The following is a 22,057-nucleotide window of genomic DNA, read 5'->3' on the forward strand; positions in this document are numbered from 1 at the left end:
GACAATAAATAAACCTCTAAATAGGTTTTGGTTTGATCTTTAAATCTTTAATAAATTTTAATTAAGAAAATGACTTAACCTTATATATATATATATATATATATATATTTAGGGTTTAGGGTTTAGATATATATATATATATATATATATATATATATATATATAATACATCTATTAAGTTATCACAAAAAAAAAACAATAAATAAACCTCTAAACAGGTTTTGGTTTGATATTTAAATCTTTAATAAATTTTAATGACCACATCAACTTTTTTTTTGTTGACAAATCAGCATTTATATTATAAGGTAAAATATTGTTTTAATTTTTAATATTTGGGTCAAATTTTAATTTGGTCTCTAATATTTTAAATGTCTTATTTCAATCTTAAAAAATTTTAAACGTCCTATATCAATCTCTAGAAATTTTAAGTAAGTTCAATGTTAAAGGCTTTAGTCATTTTCAGAAGTTCTTAAAAACTTTATTAATGTCTTTATGAATGATCATGAAAACTCATTTATTTGTTTAAACACTTTTAAAAAAATCTGACATAAAAATACTTTGTCATCTTAGTTGATTCCATTAACGAAAAAACTTTTTTTTTATAGTTAGACATTTTTGTAGCGTTTTTAAAAAATTAGAGAGTATTTTGTTGTTAACAAAAATAGATGTTATTTTTTTGAGTGTTTTGATAATGTGAGAGTAAAATTAATTAGTAGTTAACTTAAAATTTGTTGAAACTAATTAAAATGTTTAATTAAAAATTTATTGAAAAATTGATTTAGGATATTACTTAGTATTAATTATAATCCACACTTTTTTAATTTATATTATGATATTATTTAAAAGTGATCAATGCGTAATAATAATAATAATAATAATAATAATAATAATAATAATAATAATAATAATAATAATAATAATAAACGTAAGATTAGTTTATATATATGATAAATTTTTAGTTTAAAAACTTATTAATTGAAACATAAGTATAAAAAAGTTTACGTGGACAATCCAGGCTTTACAAAGGGATCGTTAAGACAATAGAGCCAACAATTTAACTTAGTTCGTTAGATTCTTGTTCGTCGTTTCATGCATCTACAATGCAAGTTGGTTATGCTCAAGATTTCACTTATGATATAATTTAATCATCTTATTATCTCAATCCAAAAATTTACCATTGGGTAAATATTAAAATAGTCATTGATTTTGGAAAACAGTAACACTAACAAAAATATCTTTATATCCTGTATAACGACCAAAATATTCTTAAAATATTATAAAACTTGGCAAAAACATACAACCAAAAAAAATATTATTCTTTTATTATTGACAAAAAATTTTTATATTTAGTAAATCGCTTATGTATTTAATATAAAATTTTGTAAAAATATTTAGAAAACTATTTAAAAGTAGATAAAAAAAGAACTAAAATTCAATCTCTAGATTTTTTTTTTGTAATTTTTAATAGTATTTTTGGTTATTGACAAAAAAAAAAAGAGAATTTAGATCCTCTAAAATGAAAAAGTTGAAAAAGTAATAAACTGAAGAAAAAAAAAGAATTTAGATCCTCTAAAGTGAGAAAGTTGATAAAGTAATAAACTGAAGAGTTAATCATCATTAATTTTGTAACTTTCATAAAACGTATACCTCACTATCTTAATTTAAGAGTGATTAATTTTTCACTTTACTATTTTACCAACTTCCTCTCCTTAGAGGATCTTGATAAAAAAAATATAAAAAAAATTCTACTTTGCATAAAATTATTAAATTTTAAGAATAAAAATATTTTACTTTTTATTATGTTTGCAAAAGAATCACATAAAAATCTTTTCTAAAATATTTTAAAAATATATATTTAATATTGTGTAATTTTATTATATTTTAAAATAATTTAAAAATATTTTTGTCATTAACAAAAATAAAAAATATTTTTGTCAATATTTTTAAAAATTAAAAACAATTTTAACCGTTTATCTTTTAAATTTATTATTTATTTCTAAGTCAGAAATTGGAATTGGTCATGGAGCAGGTATCATCTAAATATGGTGATTTGCTTTTTGAGATGTGTTAGTTGTGAACTTGTGAATTGTGATGTATTTTTTTGTTTTTACAGTATCATTTAGTTTGATGGGTTAATAATTAATCTGTCACGAATCTAAAACTTTATTTAAAGATTTGTTACTAATTAATAAATTATTACATTTATAAATTAAAATAAAATTAAACTCTTAATTTATTTAAACTTGACAATAAGATCAACACAAATTTGTTTTGACGTATTTATTATGCGACTCCTCTCTGACGATCTTCATTAGCTGTCAACATGGAGTTGCCTGTCCGTGAGGCAATATTAGCATGCAAAATTTATAGCGCAGCTGAACTTAAATGAAACCCATATTATCATCATTATTCAATCTTGTCTTTTTTTTAAGGATTTAAATACGTGGGACATATATATAAGTTTAATTATAATATTATATAGCTAGTAACTTTTTATATTTATTTTTCAATTAATAAGTTTTCAGAGATTATAAATATATTAATAAAATTCTTATATTAAATACAAATGTCAGATTGGTTAAAGTGTTAGTAGTAGCAGAGTAGTGTTCGATTTGAGCCCTTTGAACAAAGAAAATCTCATTAGAATATTTTTAATTATATTTGATGTATACTAAAATTAGTTATTAAAATAAAATATATATTAAAATATAAAATATACATAAAAAAATAAATTATATATATATTTATATATAAATACATAATAATTAATTTTAATGTGTAAATAATAATTTTTAAAAACTTTTACCCTAAGAACAGTTGGACTGAGTTTTAGGTTCCTGTTAATATAACAACTAAGTTCTTGTAAGAATTTTTATTGTGTATAATATAGAGAATAATATTATCTATTTATACTAAACTAATTATAAAATTTAAAATAATTAAAATAATTAAATTTTTTAAATGATTTTATTAAAAAAAATAAGCATAACAAACTTAGAAAAGGATAAATATAATAAATTTCTAAAAAATAAAATATGATAAAGATAAAATAAGAATAAGCGGTTTAATATTTTTCTTTGACTACTTAAAATATTAGTCTGGTTAAAAACAGATTGTCTCTTAAGTAATAAGTTAAAATATGACATGTATAATATCAACTAATTTTAAATTGTACCTTGTAAAATCAACCAAAAATTCCAAAATGAGAAATGATTGGAATGGGATTGGTTGATAGTAAAACTTGAAAAATCAACTAATTTTAAATTTATAATGACTAAATTTAACGTGCAAATAACAATTTTTAAAAACTTTTACCCTAAAAGTAGTTGATGGGCCGAGAGTTTCAGGTTCCTGCTAATAGAACAACTAAGTTCTTGTAAGGATTTAATATATTTTTTAAAAAATATAATTCAGTAAATTCATGTATACTTGTAAGGTCAAACATATATTATATATCACAAATTATTTGAAAATTAAGTAAAAACAATATACAAATTGATTAAAATATATTGGTGGACGTTTTTTTTTTGGTTCTAAAATAGTACATAAAACGAAGAAAGAGTACTAAGAAGGATTATAAGAGAGTCCCTTCTAAGAATTTTACAAAGCTTACCCTAAGGTTTAAAGAAATGTGTCATGAATTTTAGAAATCAAATCATAATCAACACACCGGCCTAGTATCCCTTAAAGTTATTAATTAAGAAAGTGTCTAGATGAGCAGTTTCACAAATAACATTCCGGGAACTGCATTTTCAAACTAAAATAAATAATACATTTCAAGAAATTATATTTTTGATAATATATATATATATATATATATATATATATATATATATATATATATATTATATTCGGAAATTACTTATCTGTTTAGTGTTACAAGTGGTTTGAAATTGTTTTTAATAAGGATAAATAATAATAAGATATGTTTGTTTATTATATATATTTTTGGGAATAGAATTTTAATTTTTAAAGTAACCTCAATATATATCGATAGAAGAATAATGAGCTATTTGATACATACATAATAATTGAGGAATATAATAGTAATTTTACATCTTAGTTTTTGTGAGAATAAAATTTAATATATATTTTAGACAAAAATTACATTTGAAAATAAATCCTAAAAGTCAAATTTTGAAACTTCAATCAAACATGAAAATAATATATTTTCATCATAAAAAAAAATTAATAATGAATTAAAATTTCTTAAATCAAACTTACACTTTAAATTTTCTTTATGATGTTGTGTTTTACGCTTTTCCCTTTTCTTTGGTTAGGTAGTTATATATAAATATATATAGGTAAGGAGAAGAAGAGAAAACGAAGCATATGATCAGCTAAGTAGGCACCTTTAATTTTAATTAGCTTGTAAAAGAAAATGCATAGTCTTCAGAAGCAACGAAGTTTATTATTTCAGTACCTGCGTTCATCACCAAACAGCAACAATATTATTCATAATTATTCAAAAATGATTCTTTCATCATCTTCTTCTTTATTATTAGCCTCTAACTTTTCTTCCACTGCAGGCAAGGTCATTCCTTGCAAAGGTATGATAAAAAAAACAAAAATTCTCAAACTTATTATTATTGTTTCCCTTCATTCCCTTCTAATAATTTCCATATATTGGTTAAAATGGGCGTAATAATTTATGAAATGATATATTAAAAGATTATAACGATTTAATTATTATGTGTCATTATAATATTGATTATTTTTTCTCATTAAAAATTAATGGTATTTAATTTCTCTATATATATGAATGGATATGCAGCTGCAGTTGCATGGGAAGCAGGGAAGCCATTGGTGATTGAAGATGTGGAGGTTGCTCCACCACAAGCCAAAGAAGTAAGGATTAACATCAAATATTCATCACTTTGCCACACTGATCTATACTTCTGGGAATCTAAGGTTAGATTCAATTCATATATGCTAAGCTTTCTTTAAATCTTCATGAAACTAGTATTTTGATTCACCCAAAAGTAATTTGATTCATATCCTCAATACTTGGTTATTTTTTTTCCTCTGACATATGGTAAATATTTGGTTGTTAATATATTCCGGATTTTTTAATTACTTTTTTTGTAAGATAAGTAACAAAAAATTTAATTCTGCATGTATTTAGTTCGTTACGAGATAATTAATAAGATTATATTTTTTTTAAATAATTTCTCGTTCATATATAGTACAAATGAAATATATGTAGAGAAAGTCTAAGAGACCAGCTATTTTTGTGCTTTGTGGCCAATATTTAACCATCAAAAGAAAAGTGAGTGATCTCCCACCATTAGATGTAATATCACACCATTAAAAATACTATTAATGACCAATTAATGATTACAAAACATAAAAGTTACTGTCCCCTAGCACTCCTCATATATTTATAATTATATTATTTAAACTGCTAATAGAATAATATGATATTTTACTATATAATTTGGATCAATTTAAATTATTTAATTTAAATCAAAATGAATTCATATAATAGTAATCAATAAAATTTAAAATGTAGATTGAATTCACGCAATCAATCATAACCATTCGCAGAAAGTAACAAAATTTAAAATGAAATAAATGATGTAGTTGAAAATTAACTTCCTAAATAATGGATTGCAGCTTGATAGTCACACATTGCAATTTTTCCGCTTACTAGCACCGAAACTCATGTCTATTGAAACCTCTTCTAAAAAATAGTTTAAATTTGTGAATTTTTTTTAAATCCGTACAAATTTTAATAATTTAAATTGAACGAAATTAAAAATAAATTTAAATTAATATAATAAAACTTATAATTTTTTGAATAAAATTAAATTAAATTATAAATAAAAATTAAACATAATTCAAACTGTATTGAAAAATATAATTTTATCTCGTTGGTAATATAAATAAAATAATTATAAATAAAATAATTATGAAGATAATTCATTTATAATGTCAACGACATATATTTAAAAAAAAAGTTACAATCTTACCTCATGAACAAATAAAATATGTACAAAATATTTTGTTATTTCATTGGAAATTCAAACGAAATATCTTTATAACCATATTGTTTTCTATGTCAGCGAAATAAGTAAATAAATAATAAATATATAATTTTCTATTAGTGTATTTATATCTGTAAATATTATATTATTTTATTTATTTAAATAAAAAAATCCATATATATTCCATAACAATATACATCTTTTTTGTAGACTCAGTTAAAAGAAATTTATGCATAGATAAGATATATATGTAATTTTAACATCTCAAATTTAATATAGTAATTAGTACAGTCACCTGAAATATAATGCTAATCGAAAGTTTAATTTCTCTATGCAGATCTAACTTGTCTATATTTTGCCTAAAACACTTTCTGTCTTTTTCTACCGATTATGTTGCCTGCTCATTTATATATGTTTTAAATGCAATTATTGTCAAATAATAAATAAATGTTAATGTGATTTCTAGCGTACGTATAACTAACAATTTCTGCTGTGAATGAATGTGATCAGTGCGTACCACCAATATTTCCACGCATATTAGGACACGAAGCATCTGGGTAAGTTGTAATCATCAATTTGATTGCTCCTGGCCTGTTGCCATTAATGCTTCCCCACCATGAATACATATTGAATTAGAAAAAAAAAAGTCATTTAAAAATGATATAAATCATTTGAAATAAAATATTTCTAATTTATAATTTTATAAATAATGTAAGTTTAAATCTTATAACTAATTAACCCAAAATTATTTGCATAAATAATATTATTATATTTTTTTTCTCAAACTTATTAGCACTCAAAGAAAATAAAGGAAACTTTCCAATACTCATTCAACTATTCAGAACATTTGTTCAATTCATAAAACACCCAACTGTGATAGTGATACATTTGCTTAACTTTATATAGACAAAATCTGTAAATAAAATAATAAAGACAATAAGATATTTTTTTAGTGGTAAAATCTAACTAAGCTAGTATTTAGAATTTGTTAAATAAAAAAAATTAATCAAATTTGCACAAATAGATCCGCAGATTTTGGTAGGACAGGCGGCTCGTCTCCTCGGATCAAAAGTTATTTTTCTCTTTTTTTATTAAATAAAAGAGGAATTAGTACTATAAAAATTAATAATTATATTATTTTTAGATATATTTTTTTATTTTTTATTATTTTTATTATTAAATTCATTTCATATTTTCATATATATATTTAAATTATGTGACCTATTTTTTAAAATAAAGATAATTCTATTGATAAATATTATTTTGAACAATTCTATTGAAATTAAAGATTAAAAAAAAATAGTAAAAAAATTGTATTATAACTTAATTATTTTTTATTTGTATTTATTTTTAATTATTATTTTTTAATTATTTTTATTTTTTTAAAAAAAAAAGTTAAGTGGACTAGTTCCTATCCTACAATAATGTGGAGACAGACTATAACATTTTAAATCCACTATTAATTTGGTGGGGGACCGCCCTTTTTTAAAGCAGGGTTTGACGGGATAGGCTACCCACTTTGTCACCTATCATAGAAGTTTGCTCCTAAATTCGCCCAAATCCACGGATTAAGCAGTGCGAGTTAGTACGGAATTTTTAAATTTGACGGTTTCACATTTTCAGTCCTATCTATTTTTTTTTTAGTTTACGCGAGTTGTTTCAATAGATTCTGGCCCCTTTCTACCCTTATCCCATGTATACTGCACTATGTTAAATATTTGATCTTGGCGCAGAGAAAAGATTGTGAAATGGAAGATTTACAAAAGAATAGAATTTTATGGCGTGTTTGATTTAAGAAAATATTTTTTATTTTTTTATTTTTTAAAAATTGTTTTTATTTTCAAATTTTTAATTTTTTTAAATAATTATTTTTTGAAATATGTAATTCAAATTTAAAATAATTTAAATATAAAAATATCTTTAAACAAAACTAGCTAAAATGACTTTCCTAATTACAAAATAAAATAACTTTTTATAAATGTCTCCATATTTGTTGATATATTTTGTAGTTTGTACCTAATTTGTTATATAATAATAATCTTCACAAGATATAAAAAAATACAATAATTTACCTACATAATATCCATGTCTATAATTTGGCTACATTTATTCTGTAATAATTTCTTAAACTTGTGCCTTTTGATTTTCTTGAGTAGCATCTCAATTTCTATTCTGATTTTCCCTCGAGTCTTACTCATTTGTTATCAAGGAGGAAGAACAAATTAAAGAAAAAGAATCGTATCTCATGTATTTCTTTATATACACACAAATAAATCATAAAAACTGGTTTTATTAATATTACAAATATGCAACCGTATTTTTATTCTTCACTCTCAATCTACTTTCAAAATTATCTTAAAAAAATATTGAAAACATTTTAACATTTTCAAAAATTTTCATTATTTTAAAAAATATTTTCTTAATTCGTTTTCAAAAAACATAACCAAACATATTTTTAGTTTTATTTTTTATTTTCACACAAAATAAAAACTAAAATAAAAATTATCAATAGTCAAGAGAAAAAGTTAAATTTAAGTTACTTTTTCATCTTTTTAACGTAGTCACCAAAATAGATTTAAAACTTAGTTATTGGAGTGTCTATTAACATAATTATATAAGAGATAATTTATTTTTCTCTTATAATGATAGTATAAAAGACATAATAAAAAAGAGAAACTTGCACCATTATATATTCTGGTCCGGCCATTTAATAAAATGTGATCTATATTTAGTCTCCACCAAATATATTTTTTACTATAATTTTTAGAAATTACAAACATCAATTTTCTAGAATTGTTTCTAATTTTATCAAGAATCACTCACGTTTCAAACTAGACTTTTTTTGGTTAAGTTCCTTGTCGTCTAGACTACAGCATTAATTAAGTACTTTTTTGATTTAGTAAGAGAAGTCTCTCATACTCATGATATAAAATAGAAATACATCAAAAGAATTTAACATATTAAATGACTTTTTTTTAAAATTAAATTCTCTTTGACTTTTTTTTCAAAGACTTTTATTAATACTTCGTATCTTTTTCTTTTTCTATTTAAAAAAAGATAAACTAAAAGAACAACATATTCAATGAATAAAATGAAAGAAAAGATGAATGTAGCAAAAATCTTATCAAAATTTAGAAAACAATGCTCTTACTTTTTGCCTTTAAGTCTTCGCTAAATGCTCCTTTTATATAAGTGCATTACTTCCAAATTTTGAAGCTATCCATAGTGACAATTTCTACACTCTAAAGACAGGGTTTTAGTTGTTTTTCTCCTTTAGAAAAATGAATGCAATAGCAGAAGTAGTGAAGATGCAAATATGACGTGGACACAAGGTGGCAGTGATAGAGGGTCATAATTGTTGTCTTTGCTGTCTTTTACTGTTTTTTTTCTTCTTTATGTTGGTTAGGGGTGGCAAAATAGGTTGAATTCGTCGGACCGACCTGTTAAACCCGCTAAAAAGGCGGGTTGGGCTAGATTTTGGAGCCCGTCAAATTAAAAAAATTCGCCAAATCCGCACCGCCAAATTGGCGGATTTTGGCGGGGACGGGGCGGGCCGGTCCACTGGGCCGAAGAATTTTTTTTTAATTAAATAAAAGAGTTATTACTATTATAAAATTAATGATTATAGAATTTTCAAACACTTTTTTTTTGTTTTTATTCTTCTTTTAATTATTAACTTTATTTATTTTATTTTACAATTTCGTATATTTGTTCGAATTATGTGACTTGTTTTTTAAAATAAAGATAGTTCTATTGACAAATATTATTTTGAACAATTTTATTAAAGTTAAAAATTAAAAAAAGATAGTAAAAAAAATATATTATAATTTGACTATTTTTTATTTGTATTTGATTTTTTAATTATTATTTTTTAGTTAATTTTAATGAATTTTATTTAAAAAAAAAAGAGTCAAGCGGGCTAGCCCGCCGACTTGCCAATCCGCCATAAAGCAAGACGAGCTAACATTTTGAATCCATTTTAGTTGACGGGACGGGCCGGTCCGCCCCGTTTATGGGACGGGCCTAGACGGGTTGGGGCAGGCTGACCCGCTTTGCCATTCCTAATGTTGGTGGTTATTTGTCTTTTATTGAACTGATCAATTCAGCACCATTGAACTATTCCTTTGGCTCCAAGAATAATTCTTTCCATCCATCATATTTTCATTTGCAAACTTTGGTGTCAAAAATAAACTCACTATTTCTACTTGCTTTTGTGCTATGCCAGAATATGTGATGCTGTATAATGCTTCTTGCTTTCCTTGTCCAAACTGTAGCTGACTAACTGTAATACCCAATTTTTTTGTCCAAAACTAATTGGCTTTATTTCCTTTGGACTGTGCAACTTTTTTTTAGATGGGCCTACACAAACAACACTCATCAAATAACACTTGGTTAATCAAGTTGGGCTGATTTGCAGGTGAGCCTTAGCTCAGATGGTAAATCATGTGCCTCTTAATACGCTGTTTTTGGGTTCGAACCTTGGTGTATGCACTAAGTTGAAAAAAAATCCTTTAGTGTTGTGTGGGTGAGTGTATAGTGTGGGTGTATAGTGATACCCTTTAGTGTTGTGTGGGTGAGTGTGTAGCGTGGGTGTATAGTGATATCTAGAATTGGGATTGTCCAATCCATCCGACCAAACTTCCGGCACATTCTGTTCACCTGACACTACCGGAAAGCTGATTTGGACTCTTTCATGACACGTTGGCCAGGTAACGGCTAGTTCACGTGGATTAGTAAACTTTTATGGTGCAATTTAGTCCCTAAATTAAAATTAAAAATTTTAATCCCCAAATTTAATTATTATTCTCTTCTCTATAGTAGTAACCCCTCTCTTTTCTTTTCTTCTCTTCTCTTCTCCATATGGATGTGAAAGAGACTACAAATTACAATTTCATTGAAAGCACGCATATGTTTTGTTAATTAAAAGTCACATACTATGTCTTTGTATTTAACATTTTATGCACTCATTTAACTCTAGTTTAATTAAAATGTTTTACAAAATTCAATTTTATATTTTTATATGATTTTACAAAAATCTATCTCTTGTATTTACGGAATTAAAAAGTTACATCGTTATTATTATATACTACATTACATTTCCTTTCGAATCCTGTTCCAAAATAACCATACATCATCCTAATTTAACTATCATTTACATAGTATTAATATAAAGTGTTATATTATGGCATTTCAAATCGTATGACATCTCCATTAAAATGACGTGTCTAAAATTTTATTATAATTAAATAGGTATTTTAAATTAATTAAAGGTAATATTAGAGAAACAAAAAAATAGTAAAAATTTATCTAATTTAATATTTATTATTTTAGTCTCTAATTAATAAAAAACTAATTAAGCAAAATAAATATAATTAACTAATTTAAGACACTAATTTGATCATATTAAAATATTAATCATATCATCTTTTTGTTTGCAAATGTCATGCTGATATTTTAACATTTTATATTAGCATTACAGATGAGTTGAGATTCACAATTTATGAATTTAGAAATCAATTTAATCATTTTTAAAAGTCAACAAATTTTTATGAACGTTCAAAATTTTAGAAACTAAACTTTGCATTATTTCTTTAATTATATATATCATCTAACATTTTTATGTTATAATCTCACCATCTTTCTTACAGAAAAAAAAGGATAAAAGCGGTTAAACTTGTTCAAATAATGGTTGTTAAGAAAACTTTAGTTGTTGTTATTGTTATAAGATACTTCAACTAAAAATAAACAAAAAGAAAAATCTTGTGAATTTGGGATATGAAGATCTATGCCTATAGAAAAAAGAGGGATTACTATAGAGAAGAAAATGATGATTAAATTTGCGGATTAAAATTTTTAATTTTGATTTAGGGACCAAATTGCACCATAAAAGTTTACTAATCCACGTCAGCTAGCCGTTACCTGGCCAACTTGTCACGGAGGAGTCTAGATCAGCTTTTCGGTGGTGCTAGGTAGACGGAATGTGCCGGAAGGACGAATCTGAGTCTCGAAATGCAACTTCAGGGACGAATATGGGTAACTTTTAAGTTCAGGGACTACTATGAGGCTCAAGTGCAACTTCAGGGACCACTTTGAGGCTTATCTTGTTTAAGGACAGTAACTCATAGCCAGCGACAAACCCTTAAATAAAGCTCAGTACTACGACAGATTAGTCCTTAACTTGCCGAATTGAGAAATACCATGAAAAATAAAAAAATAACACTTGGATTTTTTAACTCAACCAAATATGTTTGTCATCATAAAACGTAATATTACTATTTTCTAAAGTCAACAAAAATAACTAAACTGTGAGGGAGAGAGAAAGAAAAGGAAGGGTAAGAAAAGGAAGGCTAAGAGTTATTATAGGAAAGTTTTATTTCTATCCGTTGAAATTATAGCATATAACCACTATATAAACATTTGTAGAATTTCAATTCAATCATTATCAACAATAACAACTACATTCACATCTTCTTTTTATATTATTATTATTATTATTTTATTTTATTTCCTTTTCTCTTTAGTAATTATATAGCGAGTGCATTATTGTGAGTAGTGTTCAATTTCATATTACTTTGTAGCTATTAGAAGTCAAAATTCTGCTGCAGACTCAACAATTGGTATCAAGAGCCAACATTATATTATTCATTATTTGAGTGGTAAAATTCAATTTTGAATATAATGGCTTCTACTAGTAGTAATGTCAAAGTAGGCAAATATGAAATCGAAAAGTTCAATGGAAAAAAATGATTTTTCCTATTGGAGGATGCAGATGAAAAATCTGCTTATATCACAAAAATTACACAAGGCACTGGCAGGAAAAGAGAAAAAGCCGGAGGAAATGAAAGATGAGGATTGGGAAGAATTAGATCTTGAGGCGCGGGCTGCAATAATCTTATGCCTTGAGAGGGATGTTACTTTTTTGGTAAATGAAGAAGCAACTGCAGCAGGCGTTTGGTTAAAGTTAGAGAGTAACTTCATGACGAAGACTCTAACTAACAGGATCTACTTAAAATCCAAATTGTATACATGCAAGATGGATGAAGGCACCTCAATCCGAGAATATATCAATAAGTTTGACAGGATCATATCAAACTTAAAGGATATAGATGTGAAGGTTGATGATGAAGACCAAGCACTCATATTGTTACTTTCATTACCGAAGTGCTATGAAAATCTGGTGCAGACATTGATGCTGGTGGGTGACACTCTGACCATGGATGAGACGAGGGCATCACTTTTAGCGGATGATCTACGTAAGGTTGCTACAAGTGTAATGTCATCTTCAAATGGAAGAGAGTATAATGATCATGCACAAGGATTGTTCGCAGCTAGAGGAAGGACTAATGAAAGAGGAAAAGGTAATAAGCGTGGAAAGTCTAGGCCAAAATCTAGACCTCACGCGGAGAGAACATGCTTTAAATGTGGTGAGGCTGGACATTTCAAAGCAAATTGTCCAAATAAGAAGATAACTTTCAAGAAACAGAACAACGACGACCCAAAAGAAAAGCAAGAAGCAAGCTACGTCTCAAATGATGAGGAAGATTGTTACTCTGTGACAGAACAATCTTATGAAATCTTCGATAAGTGGATTCTTGATTTAGGAGCCTCTCACCATATGTGTCCAAATAGGCAGTGGTTTACTACCTATGAAAGCATAAATGGTGGCACAGTTTTAATGGGCAATGATCATGCTTGTAAAGCTGTGGGGTTGGGTACTGTAAGAATCAAGATGCATGATGGTGTCGTAAGAACCTTATAGGATGTGAGACATATTCCAGACTTGCGGAAAAATCTGATCTCCATAGGTTTGTTGGAGAAAAATTGTTGCAAAATAGTTGCGGAAAATGGGGTACTGAAAGTTGTTCGTGGTTCTTTGGTAGTGATGAAAGGAGTTTGTCACGGTAATCTTTATTCTCTTTTGGGGACAACGGTTATATGTGAGTTAGCAGTTGGAATCGGTGGAAGTAGAGATCAAACAGATTGTACGAGAATATGGCACATGCGGCTTGGACATATGTCAGAGAAAGGTCTATCATTGCTTTGTGAACAAGGTTTGCTGAAGAATATGAAGAAACCACAAATGAAATTTTGTGAGCATTGTGTATATGGAAAGGCACATAGGGTGAAGTTTTCTACAAGCAAGCATAAAAGCAGAGGGTTGTTATACTACGTGCATACTGATGTTTGGGGCCCGGCTAAAGTTACTTCCAAGGGTGATTCCAGGTATTTTGTTACTTTTGTTGATGATTATTCCAGGTATGTTTGGATTTACTTCCTCAAACATAAGAATGAGGTATTCGATACTTTTAAGCGATGGAGAGCAATGGTTGAAAACCGAACAGGTAGGAAGCTGAAAACTGTAACACCCTAACTACCAAAGCTCACGCTTCCGGCTGCGCAACTCTGATAGCTCGGATATTACGACGACACTTATACTATTTAATACTAAAATATGAGCCTGTTTGAAACTTTAAACCGCAATACCGCTCCCAAAAATACTTTCATCCGATAACGTACATCCATAAATACCATACAACTTACAAAACTCATAAAGAGTACATCCATATATATATACATAAATATATATAAATAATATTACAAACATAATCCAATACAATTCCTATCCCTCTTGCAGATTATATCAAGATAAAGGCGAGGGTGCAGTAAACCATAACTAAAACAATACAGAGCATCACAACAACAGTTAAATAAGCTCTTCGTAACTTCTGCGCCCATATCCTGAAAGGGGAAAAATGTAGGGGGTGAGAACATCATCCTCGAAAGGGTTCTCAGTAGAGGGTTTTTGGGAATTACTGTAATAGGATACATGAAGATAAACCGTGCCAGTGATTAATAACTGTCTTATGCCTCTTTTCAAAAACAACAGTTTTCAATAAGGTAAAGTCGGAAATCTTTTCTGAAAGAGGAACCGTTCAATTCTCAAAAACACCAAAAGCCTTTCAAAAAGGTTTATCTATGCTGAACCAAAATAGCCTTTCATATTTTTCCAAATCAGAAACACAAAACCAAAATCAACCATCGGTCCATCTCAATCCAACCACGGCCCTAGGCCCAAACAATCCAACCACCAACCAAATCACCACAATCCAACAGAGTCCCAATTGCAAACACAGATAGGAAGTTCAAGCACAAACAAACAGTTACAGCAAGTAGAACAATTAGCAGTTAATCACAAAGGCAAACCAAGTACAATATGCACACCCAAACAATGTCACATAGATGCATATGATGCATGCCTGTCCCTAGTAGCTGATGATATCATCTGTCGGTTATAGAGCCAACCCGACAAGTCCTGGTAGCTAACCATTGGACTGTCCCTCTGTCGCGCATCCCCAACTCGAGTTATACTCATCATAAACTTGATCATAATCATGATCCATATCCATCACCTTCACTGGTGAATATTTACGGGGGCGAGCTCATCCGGGGCTTTCACAGTGCCCGGCCACACTTACGACATAGGGTCAACAGAGTATCAAGTCTCAACCTGGAGCACGTGGTGGCTAGCCACTGCTACTACCCAGGGAAACTCGTATCTCAGATAGTGGAAGTGCAAAAATCACAAATATCAATGATTCAGCATAAACATGCAATCAATCTCATCCATGGATCAACATCCATCTCAGCCATCCGGCTCACGGTTCATTCCAGAACCAGCCAATATTCATATCATACACAGCCATTCCGGCTCACGGTTCAATCCAGAACCAATCAATATTGATAATCACACACAGCCATTCCGGCTCACGGTTCAATCCAAAACCAGTCAATATTCATAATCATACATAGCCATTCCGACTCATAATAAAACAGCACTTCCACCATTCAAAATCATCAGATTTATGAAATCAGCATTTAAGCCATAAATCATTTTCTCAATTCATTTCACTTTGAAATCAAGTTTCAACTCTTTTCAGCCTTGGCTTTAGAAATCTCATTTCTCAAATCATCTCAGGCTCATAAGCCAAATTTACTCAAAGTGAGTTCCCTTTTTAAAACAAAGCCGCTCTCAGCATCCTCATTCCAAGACTTCCAAAACCATGGGAAGTTAAAGATTCAATTTGGGAACAATCAAAATCGCCCATCCCACAATGGGATTTTATAACAAGGTTCCTCGGCAGAGTCCCAAGTCTTTAGGGAAGGTCAACTTATATAAAATTCCTTAAAATTCATTGAAACCTTTAAAATCATAGATTCCCGGTTCAAGTAAATAAAACTGAATTTATTATGAAACCGATCATACAAAATCACAAGTTCCAACTCGGTCCAAAAATCAACTCATTTGAAACGGAACCGGTTCATTTGAATCAAACCACTTTCAGGTTTCTTTTTGGAACCCATTTTTCTAACTCTTCCAAAATGCCTCAAACTTGATTACTCAATCGAAAGTCTAAATTCCTTTAAAATCACTAAAAGCTCCTTTTTATATTGAAATCAATATTTGAGCATCATTCTTTCCTTCAGTGATTCAAACTGTACAAATAGTTCGTTTCTAAATAAGCTGAACTCAACGCATAAAGTTCATTAAATAGATTAAGCTTGAAAACATAAATATTCTCTTAATAAATCAATTAATACAATTTCTCAAATCCGACCCTTTTTAAATAACTTTACAAACAAGAGTAGGATTTTGTAGAAATTTCGGCAGCACCTCCCCTAAAACTTGGACTTTTGCCACCCGGTTCGGGTCCCAACTAAACCGTTTCTCATTCCTTTTCAACAGCTCAAAACCAGAAATCAATTCAAAACAAGCTAAATCCAACAGTCGCCTCAATGGCATACCTCAAGGAAACCATTTCAAAAATCAACTCAATATCAACCGATTTAACTCATTTGTAAAGCTTTAAAGAATCGGTTCAGCAATAAATCATTTATCAAAACCAGAGCAATTAAAGCAACCCAGGCTGAATTTCAAGAGCATTCTATCTTTCACATCATCAAAATAATTGACTCAATTCAAACCAATCCTCAACGGATTAAACTCATTTCAAATATTTAAAGAATCAACTTCAAACATTACATTTCACAAGCCACACAACAATTCGGCCAAACCAACATCCATAGTCATTCGAGTCAATCAAATAATACATAAGGCAGATACAATCACTAATTACACCATATCTCACATCAGTATCCATATGTAATAATTCCAATAATAAACTGTAGTTTTCGGAAAGCGCCCCTACCTTAGAACGCAATTCCATAACTCAAACGCGTCACCGAGTCCTTTCCGCCTCGACCCGAAATCAACAATCAAAATCCCGGCTACCAAAACCTCAGCTCCAAACCGTTTTCTCAGCAACCATAATGACTCTAATCACAATATATAATAATCAGGACTCGACCCCACGTTACCAGAACTCATATTCATTAACCAAACACAACCGAATACTAACGCGAGACTTTTCGAAATATAATTTACTTACTGAGCTAGCGAAACGAAGCAGACACAGCTCCATATCAACCCGGCAGCGACTCCGTCAGCCACCTCAAGCGGCAGCGGCGATGAAAGACTCCGACAACCGCGGCTGCACAACAACGTCATGGCGATAAAACCCAGGAATAGAAAGGAATGAAGACCAAAAGCAAGGACCCTTACCGGCAGTGGTTTTTCCGGTGACTAAGCTGCGTTCTCCGGCGGCAGAGATGGCGGAGCAGCTCGAAATGGCCAGCAGCAGTGGCGGCGCTAACCCAGCACCAACATCCACCACCATTTTTCGGCAACCAGAGGCACTACGGGGTTTCATGGTGGCAGATCTCGCAGGAAAGGGACCCTCGGCACGGTGGAACGGCGGCGGTCAGTGGCGCGTCGGCGGCGACTGGACGCAGCTCCTCCAGCTCGCGTCTCCTTCTCTCCCAGCGTCGCCCAGTCTCGGCATTCCTCCTCCTTCGAGTTCGACGGAAAGGGACCCACAGCGGCGCTGTGTTTTCTCCACGATTGCGGGCCCGACGGTGGCGCAGCAGTGAGGACGACGGAGCTGGCGGTGAGTCCCTCTCTGCGTGACACTGACAGAGCGGCTTCTCCCTCCATTTGACTCGGACCTGACGGCGGACCCCAAGGCGGCGCGACGGCTGGGCGGCGACGACGAGCTCGATGGCGAGGGCACGGTGGTGTGGCGGCGAGCATGGTGGCTACGGCCTCCCTCCCTCCGGATCTCCTTCTTTTCTTTCACAGGGGACCGTGTGTTTATGAAAAAGGGGGGTGGCTGCTGCTGCTACTATCATCAATAATGTGCAGCTAGGGTTGGCTTTTGGAAGGGAAAATGTGGACTCTATTAGGGTTAGGGGCATTTTTGTAATTTCACTCAAAAATAAGGATAATATAGTAATTGAAACCCAAATTAAATTCAATACTATTTGTACATAGAAAATACTATTTGCTCATCAATTTCACAAATTATTTTCAATAAAATGCCCAAATCAAAATAATTAGAAATAATATAATTAAACCCCTTTATTTTTCCAAAGTAGCAGTATTAATATTTAAAATATTACTTATCTAGTCCAAATCATATAAAATCCTTATTATTTCATAACTATCAACTTTATAATTCAAATATAGAAAATAATCCAATAATTGTGAAATTGGATAATAATCATAACTTATCTCAAATCCAATAAATCAAAACTTGCCTTAATTATCTTTAATAAAATAATCCCTGAAATTAAGGCTATAAATAACTGTAGGATTTGAGACTCGATCATAATAAGACTTTTCAAATATTCTGGGGCTTACATTCTACCCACCTTATAAAAATTTTCGCCCTCGAAAATTGATACAAAATGAAAGAAATTCCATAACAGTTCACCTTTGAACACATTTAAGAAAGAAGCAAAAATATCTCAAAATATAATCATATATACGATTTCCAAATACTTTGATTGTCATAAGCATAAGGATGTAAAGGTAGGAGTGTGATTGCAAAGCAAACGTTACAAGATAGGCTCAATGCACAAGGTCATATGATCTCAAAGCTTTACAAAAACTTGAGGTACCAAATAGGATGCAAATCAAGATGGGCGTTCACAAAGCAGTGATGACATGGCTCAAACATGTGATAGTAAGGCAAGGCATTGAAGGCTATAAAACATGATGGGGTTAAAACGACGTGCTTAACCTCCGCACACTAATCTCATCTCAACCTCCAAGCTTCAACTTTCCAATTCCATCAAGCACCTTACAAACCCCAAATTCGATCACAAGCCTGACAATCACAAACCCATTCGCAAGGAACAAAACGCCCACAACTCATACGTTGCACACCTACCGCTTCAACTTTCGTATACACATCACGTCTTAAAGAACTAACGTATCACGTTACTACGTCTACAAGTCGCACGTGATATCAAAATAATTCTCGAGTCTACTCAGAATGATACAAAACTTTAGAAAGGAGAGGCAAATGTCAAGGACAATACTCATAGATTCGAGACAGAGTATCCAATTCCAGATAAATAAGGATGCTCAAGCAATGAAGTTTGCTAGACTCAATTCAATTGACAACTTCAAGATAACCCTTTGATCAAGGAAATTCAATAGGATCAATAAGAGGAATCAGCACATTAATTTGAACCAAATTCAAATTGGGTCGAAGAAGTATGAGGTTTACAGAAAAGAATATTTCAAACCCAAGACAAGGCTCACAGAACTCAAGAGCATAATTAAAATACTTTCGAATACATTGCTTTTAAAAGAATCGAAAACTTGCAGAAAAACCACTTCGCAGTCTGAAAGAGGAGTTAAGTAACAACATCCTTCAAAAGAGTAACAAAAGCATAAATGTGGCTTTGCTCTTAATACGCTTTCATGTTGAAGTAGATCATGTAGAGTTTTAAAAACAAAATGCACACAAGTTTGGCTAAGAGCTAAAATATTTCCTCAAATATTTTAGAAAGATAATTAGGTGCACAACTTAACCAAAGGCAATCATAAAACTCAGAAAACAAAATAAATGCTTGTTCAAAAATTCCCAAAGTTCATATTCAAACAAGCGTGTATAAAATCATGGCAAAGACGAAAGAGAAAATTAAACTCTTTTTAGAAAAGAAACTCCGAAGTAAAAATTTGCTTACAATTTGGTAAAGGAAATAAGTGGTGCGTTACAAACGAACAGGTTTCCATTAAACGACGAAGCTATTCAAAACTTCATTTAAAATAGCATATGCCAACTTAAAATCATCTTTGTCAAAATTGAACAATGGTTTCAATATCCATCAAGCAACAGAAAATAAATTCCGTTCAATATTTCTTCAAAGAGGATTCAAAACTTCTTTAAAATGTTCAAAACAAGACTCCAAAAGTGTTCTTGAAATCACCATCTCAGAAGAACATTCAAGAAGTTTAAGATGCACTAAAAAGAATTCAAGCCATGCAAGAAAGGATCTTAAACCAAAGTAGTCCAAACAAGATTCACTAGGCATGACTCATCAAACAAGCTTTCAATTGTTCCAAAAGAATACAAAAGTCATAGGAAAGACAACTCAATCATTAGTAATTTTTCAAAGGTAAATCTTTAACTAAAAACTCTTGTAGAGAAAATGAGAGAATAAACAATGCACTAATTTGAAACGAATCAAACTGACTCACATACAGATGAGATTCACAAGAGAGGACAAACCAAGATCAATGGTAATTTCACAAGATATAAAAGATTAGTTAAAAACAGAGTCACGTATGACATTCATAGAGGTGAAAAGCTTAAGAAGGAACGATTCCATTCATAAGAAGAAAGCTATGAATCCAACATTTTCAAAAGAATAACAATGGCATCAAAAATGTAGTATGCTAAACCGAACTCAAGTTAAAAATAATTTGGGTAAAGTTTATCAACAAAAATCAATCGGAATAAAAGCGAAGAATTCCTTCTTCCCAGAATTTCGAAAAATCCCCAAATGCATAATCAGATAAAGGCGTGTGATGGAACTATAGTAAAATTACTAGAAAGTCAAATTGTATTTTAAGTAGGTGCAGTTCTATAAACCAGTAAAAGTATAGGCGAGGCATTAGAAAGAAATAGTTGTTAAACTGTATGAGTAATCTCAAAGTCTCATATATAAAAAAGTATATAGCTAATCAACAGCAATTTACAAAATCTCAAGATTGGCTATAATCATTGTCAAATAAGAGAAAAACTAAATCAATAATTTCTCAAGAATGGACTCGGAATCCGGAGTTAAAATGCACGACGCAATAGGACAAGTTCAAAGCTATAGCAAGGAATACATGAATCAAGAAAAACTCAAACAGAGAAAGCCAGATACAACAAGGATTTCAAACAAGCATATGCACTTAGGATCAAACAAGAATACATATGAATAGAGGAATAGAGTGGAACATCAAACTACTTTTCAAGAGGAGTAGCAAACAAGAATTTCAAGTTAGGATATGAAAGAATAGGTCAACTCGAACAAAATTCAAGACACACAACTGAGCAGCCTCGAGAATTAGTTTCTAACTTCTCCAAAACCCGTGATTCGCTTTACTCAAAACTCGTATAACATCTATGATAACCCATCAGTGCCTTCATATACATAATCCACTAGTATTAAGCTGGCCAAACTTAATATCAGGAATTATGCAATGCAAGACTAACAGCGTTAATCAATAGACTGTCATGTGCATAAAGCTCTAATTCTCGTCATTCGACAAGACCTAATACATGACAAACACTCAGAGTATGCAACTAAAGCATAGTCAGTCCATTCCTCAGGCTCTACAGGAAGAACTGCTCTGATACCATAATGTAACACCCTAACTACCAAAGCTCACGCTTCCGGCTGCGCAACTCTGATAGCTCGGATATTACGACGACACTTATACTATTTAATACTAAAATATGAGCCTGTTTGAAACTTTAAACCGCAATACCGCTCCCAAAAATACTTTCATCCGATAACGTACATCCATAAATACCATACAACTTACAAAACTCATAAAGAATACATCCATATATATATACATAAATATATATAAATAATATTACAAACATAATCCAATACAATTCCTATCCCTCTTGCAGATTATATCAAGATAAAGGCGAGGGTGCAGT

General features: G+C 30.2%; 1 protein-coding gene across 1 annotated transcript in view; it reads left to right on the forward strand.

Annotated features, from left to right (window-relative positions):
* Positions 1-4,283: 4,283 nt before the first annotated feature.
* LOC107625553 (alcohol dehydrogenase-like) overlaps positions 4,284-22,057 on the forward strand; it is a 33,115-nt gene continuing 15,341 nt past the window's right edge. The window contains exons 1-3 of the mRNA XM_016328220.3: positions 4,284-4,550; positions 4,775-4,911; positions 6,498-6,544. Of these exons, the coding sequence (XP_016183706.1) occupies positions 4,382-4,550; positions 4,775-4,911; positions 6,498-6,544 (353 nt within the window). The 5' untranslated portion in view covers positions 4,284-4,381. The remainder of the gene's footprint in view (positions 4,551-4,774; positions 4,912-6,497; positions 6,545-22,057) is intronic.

This window comes from Arachis ipaensis, chromosome B2, assembly GCF_059453495.1.
Source record: "Arachis ipaensis isolate K30076 ecotype BB chromosome B2, ASM5945349v1, whole genome shotgun sequence".
Lineage (NCBI taxonomy): Eukaryota > Viridiplantae > Streptophyta > Magnoliopsida > Fabales > Fabaceae > Arachis > Arachis ipaensis.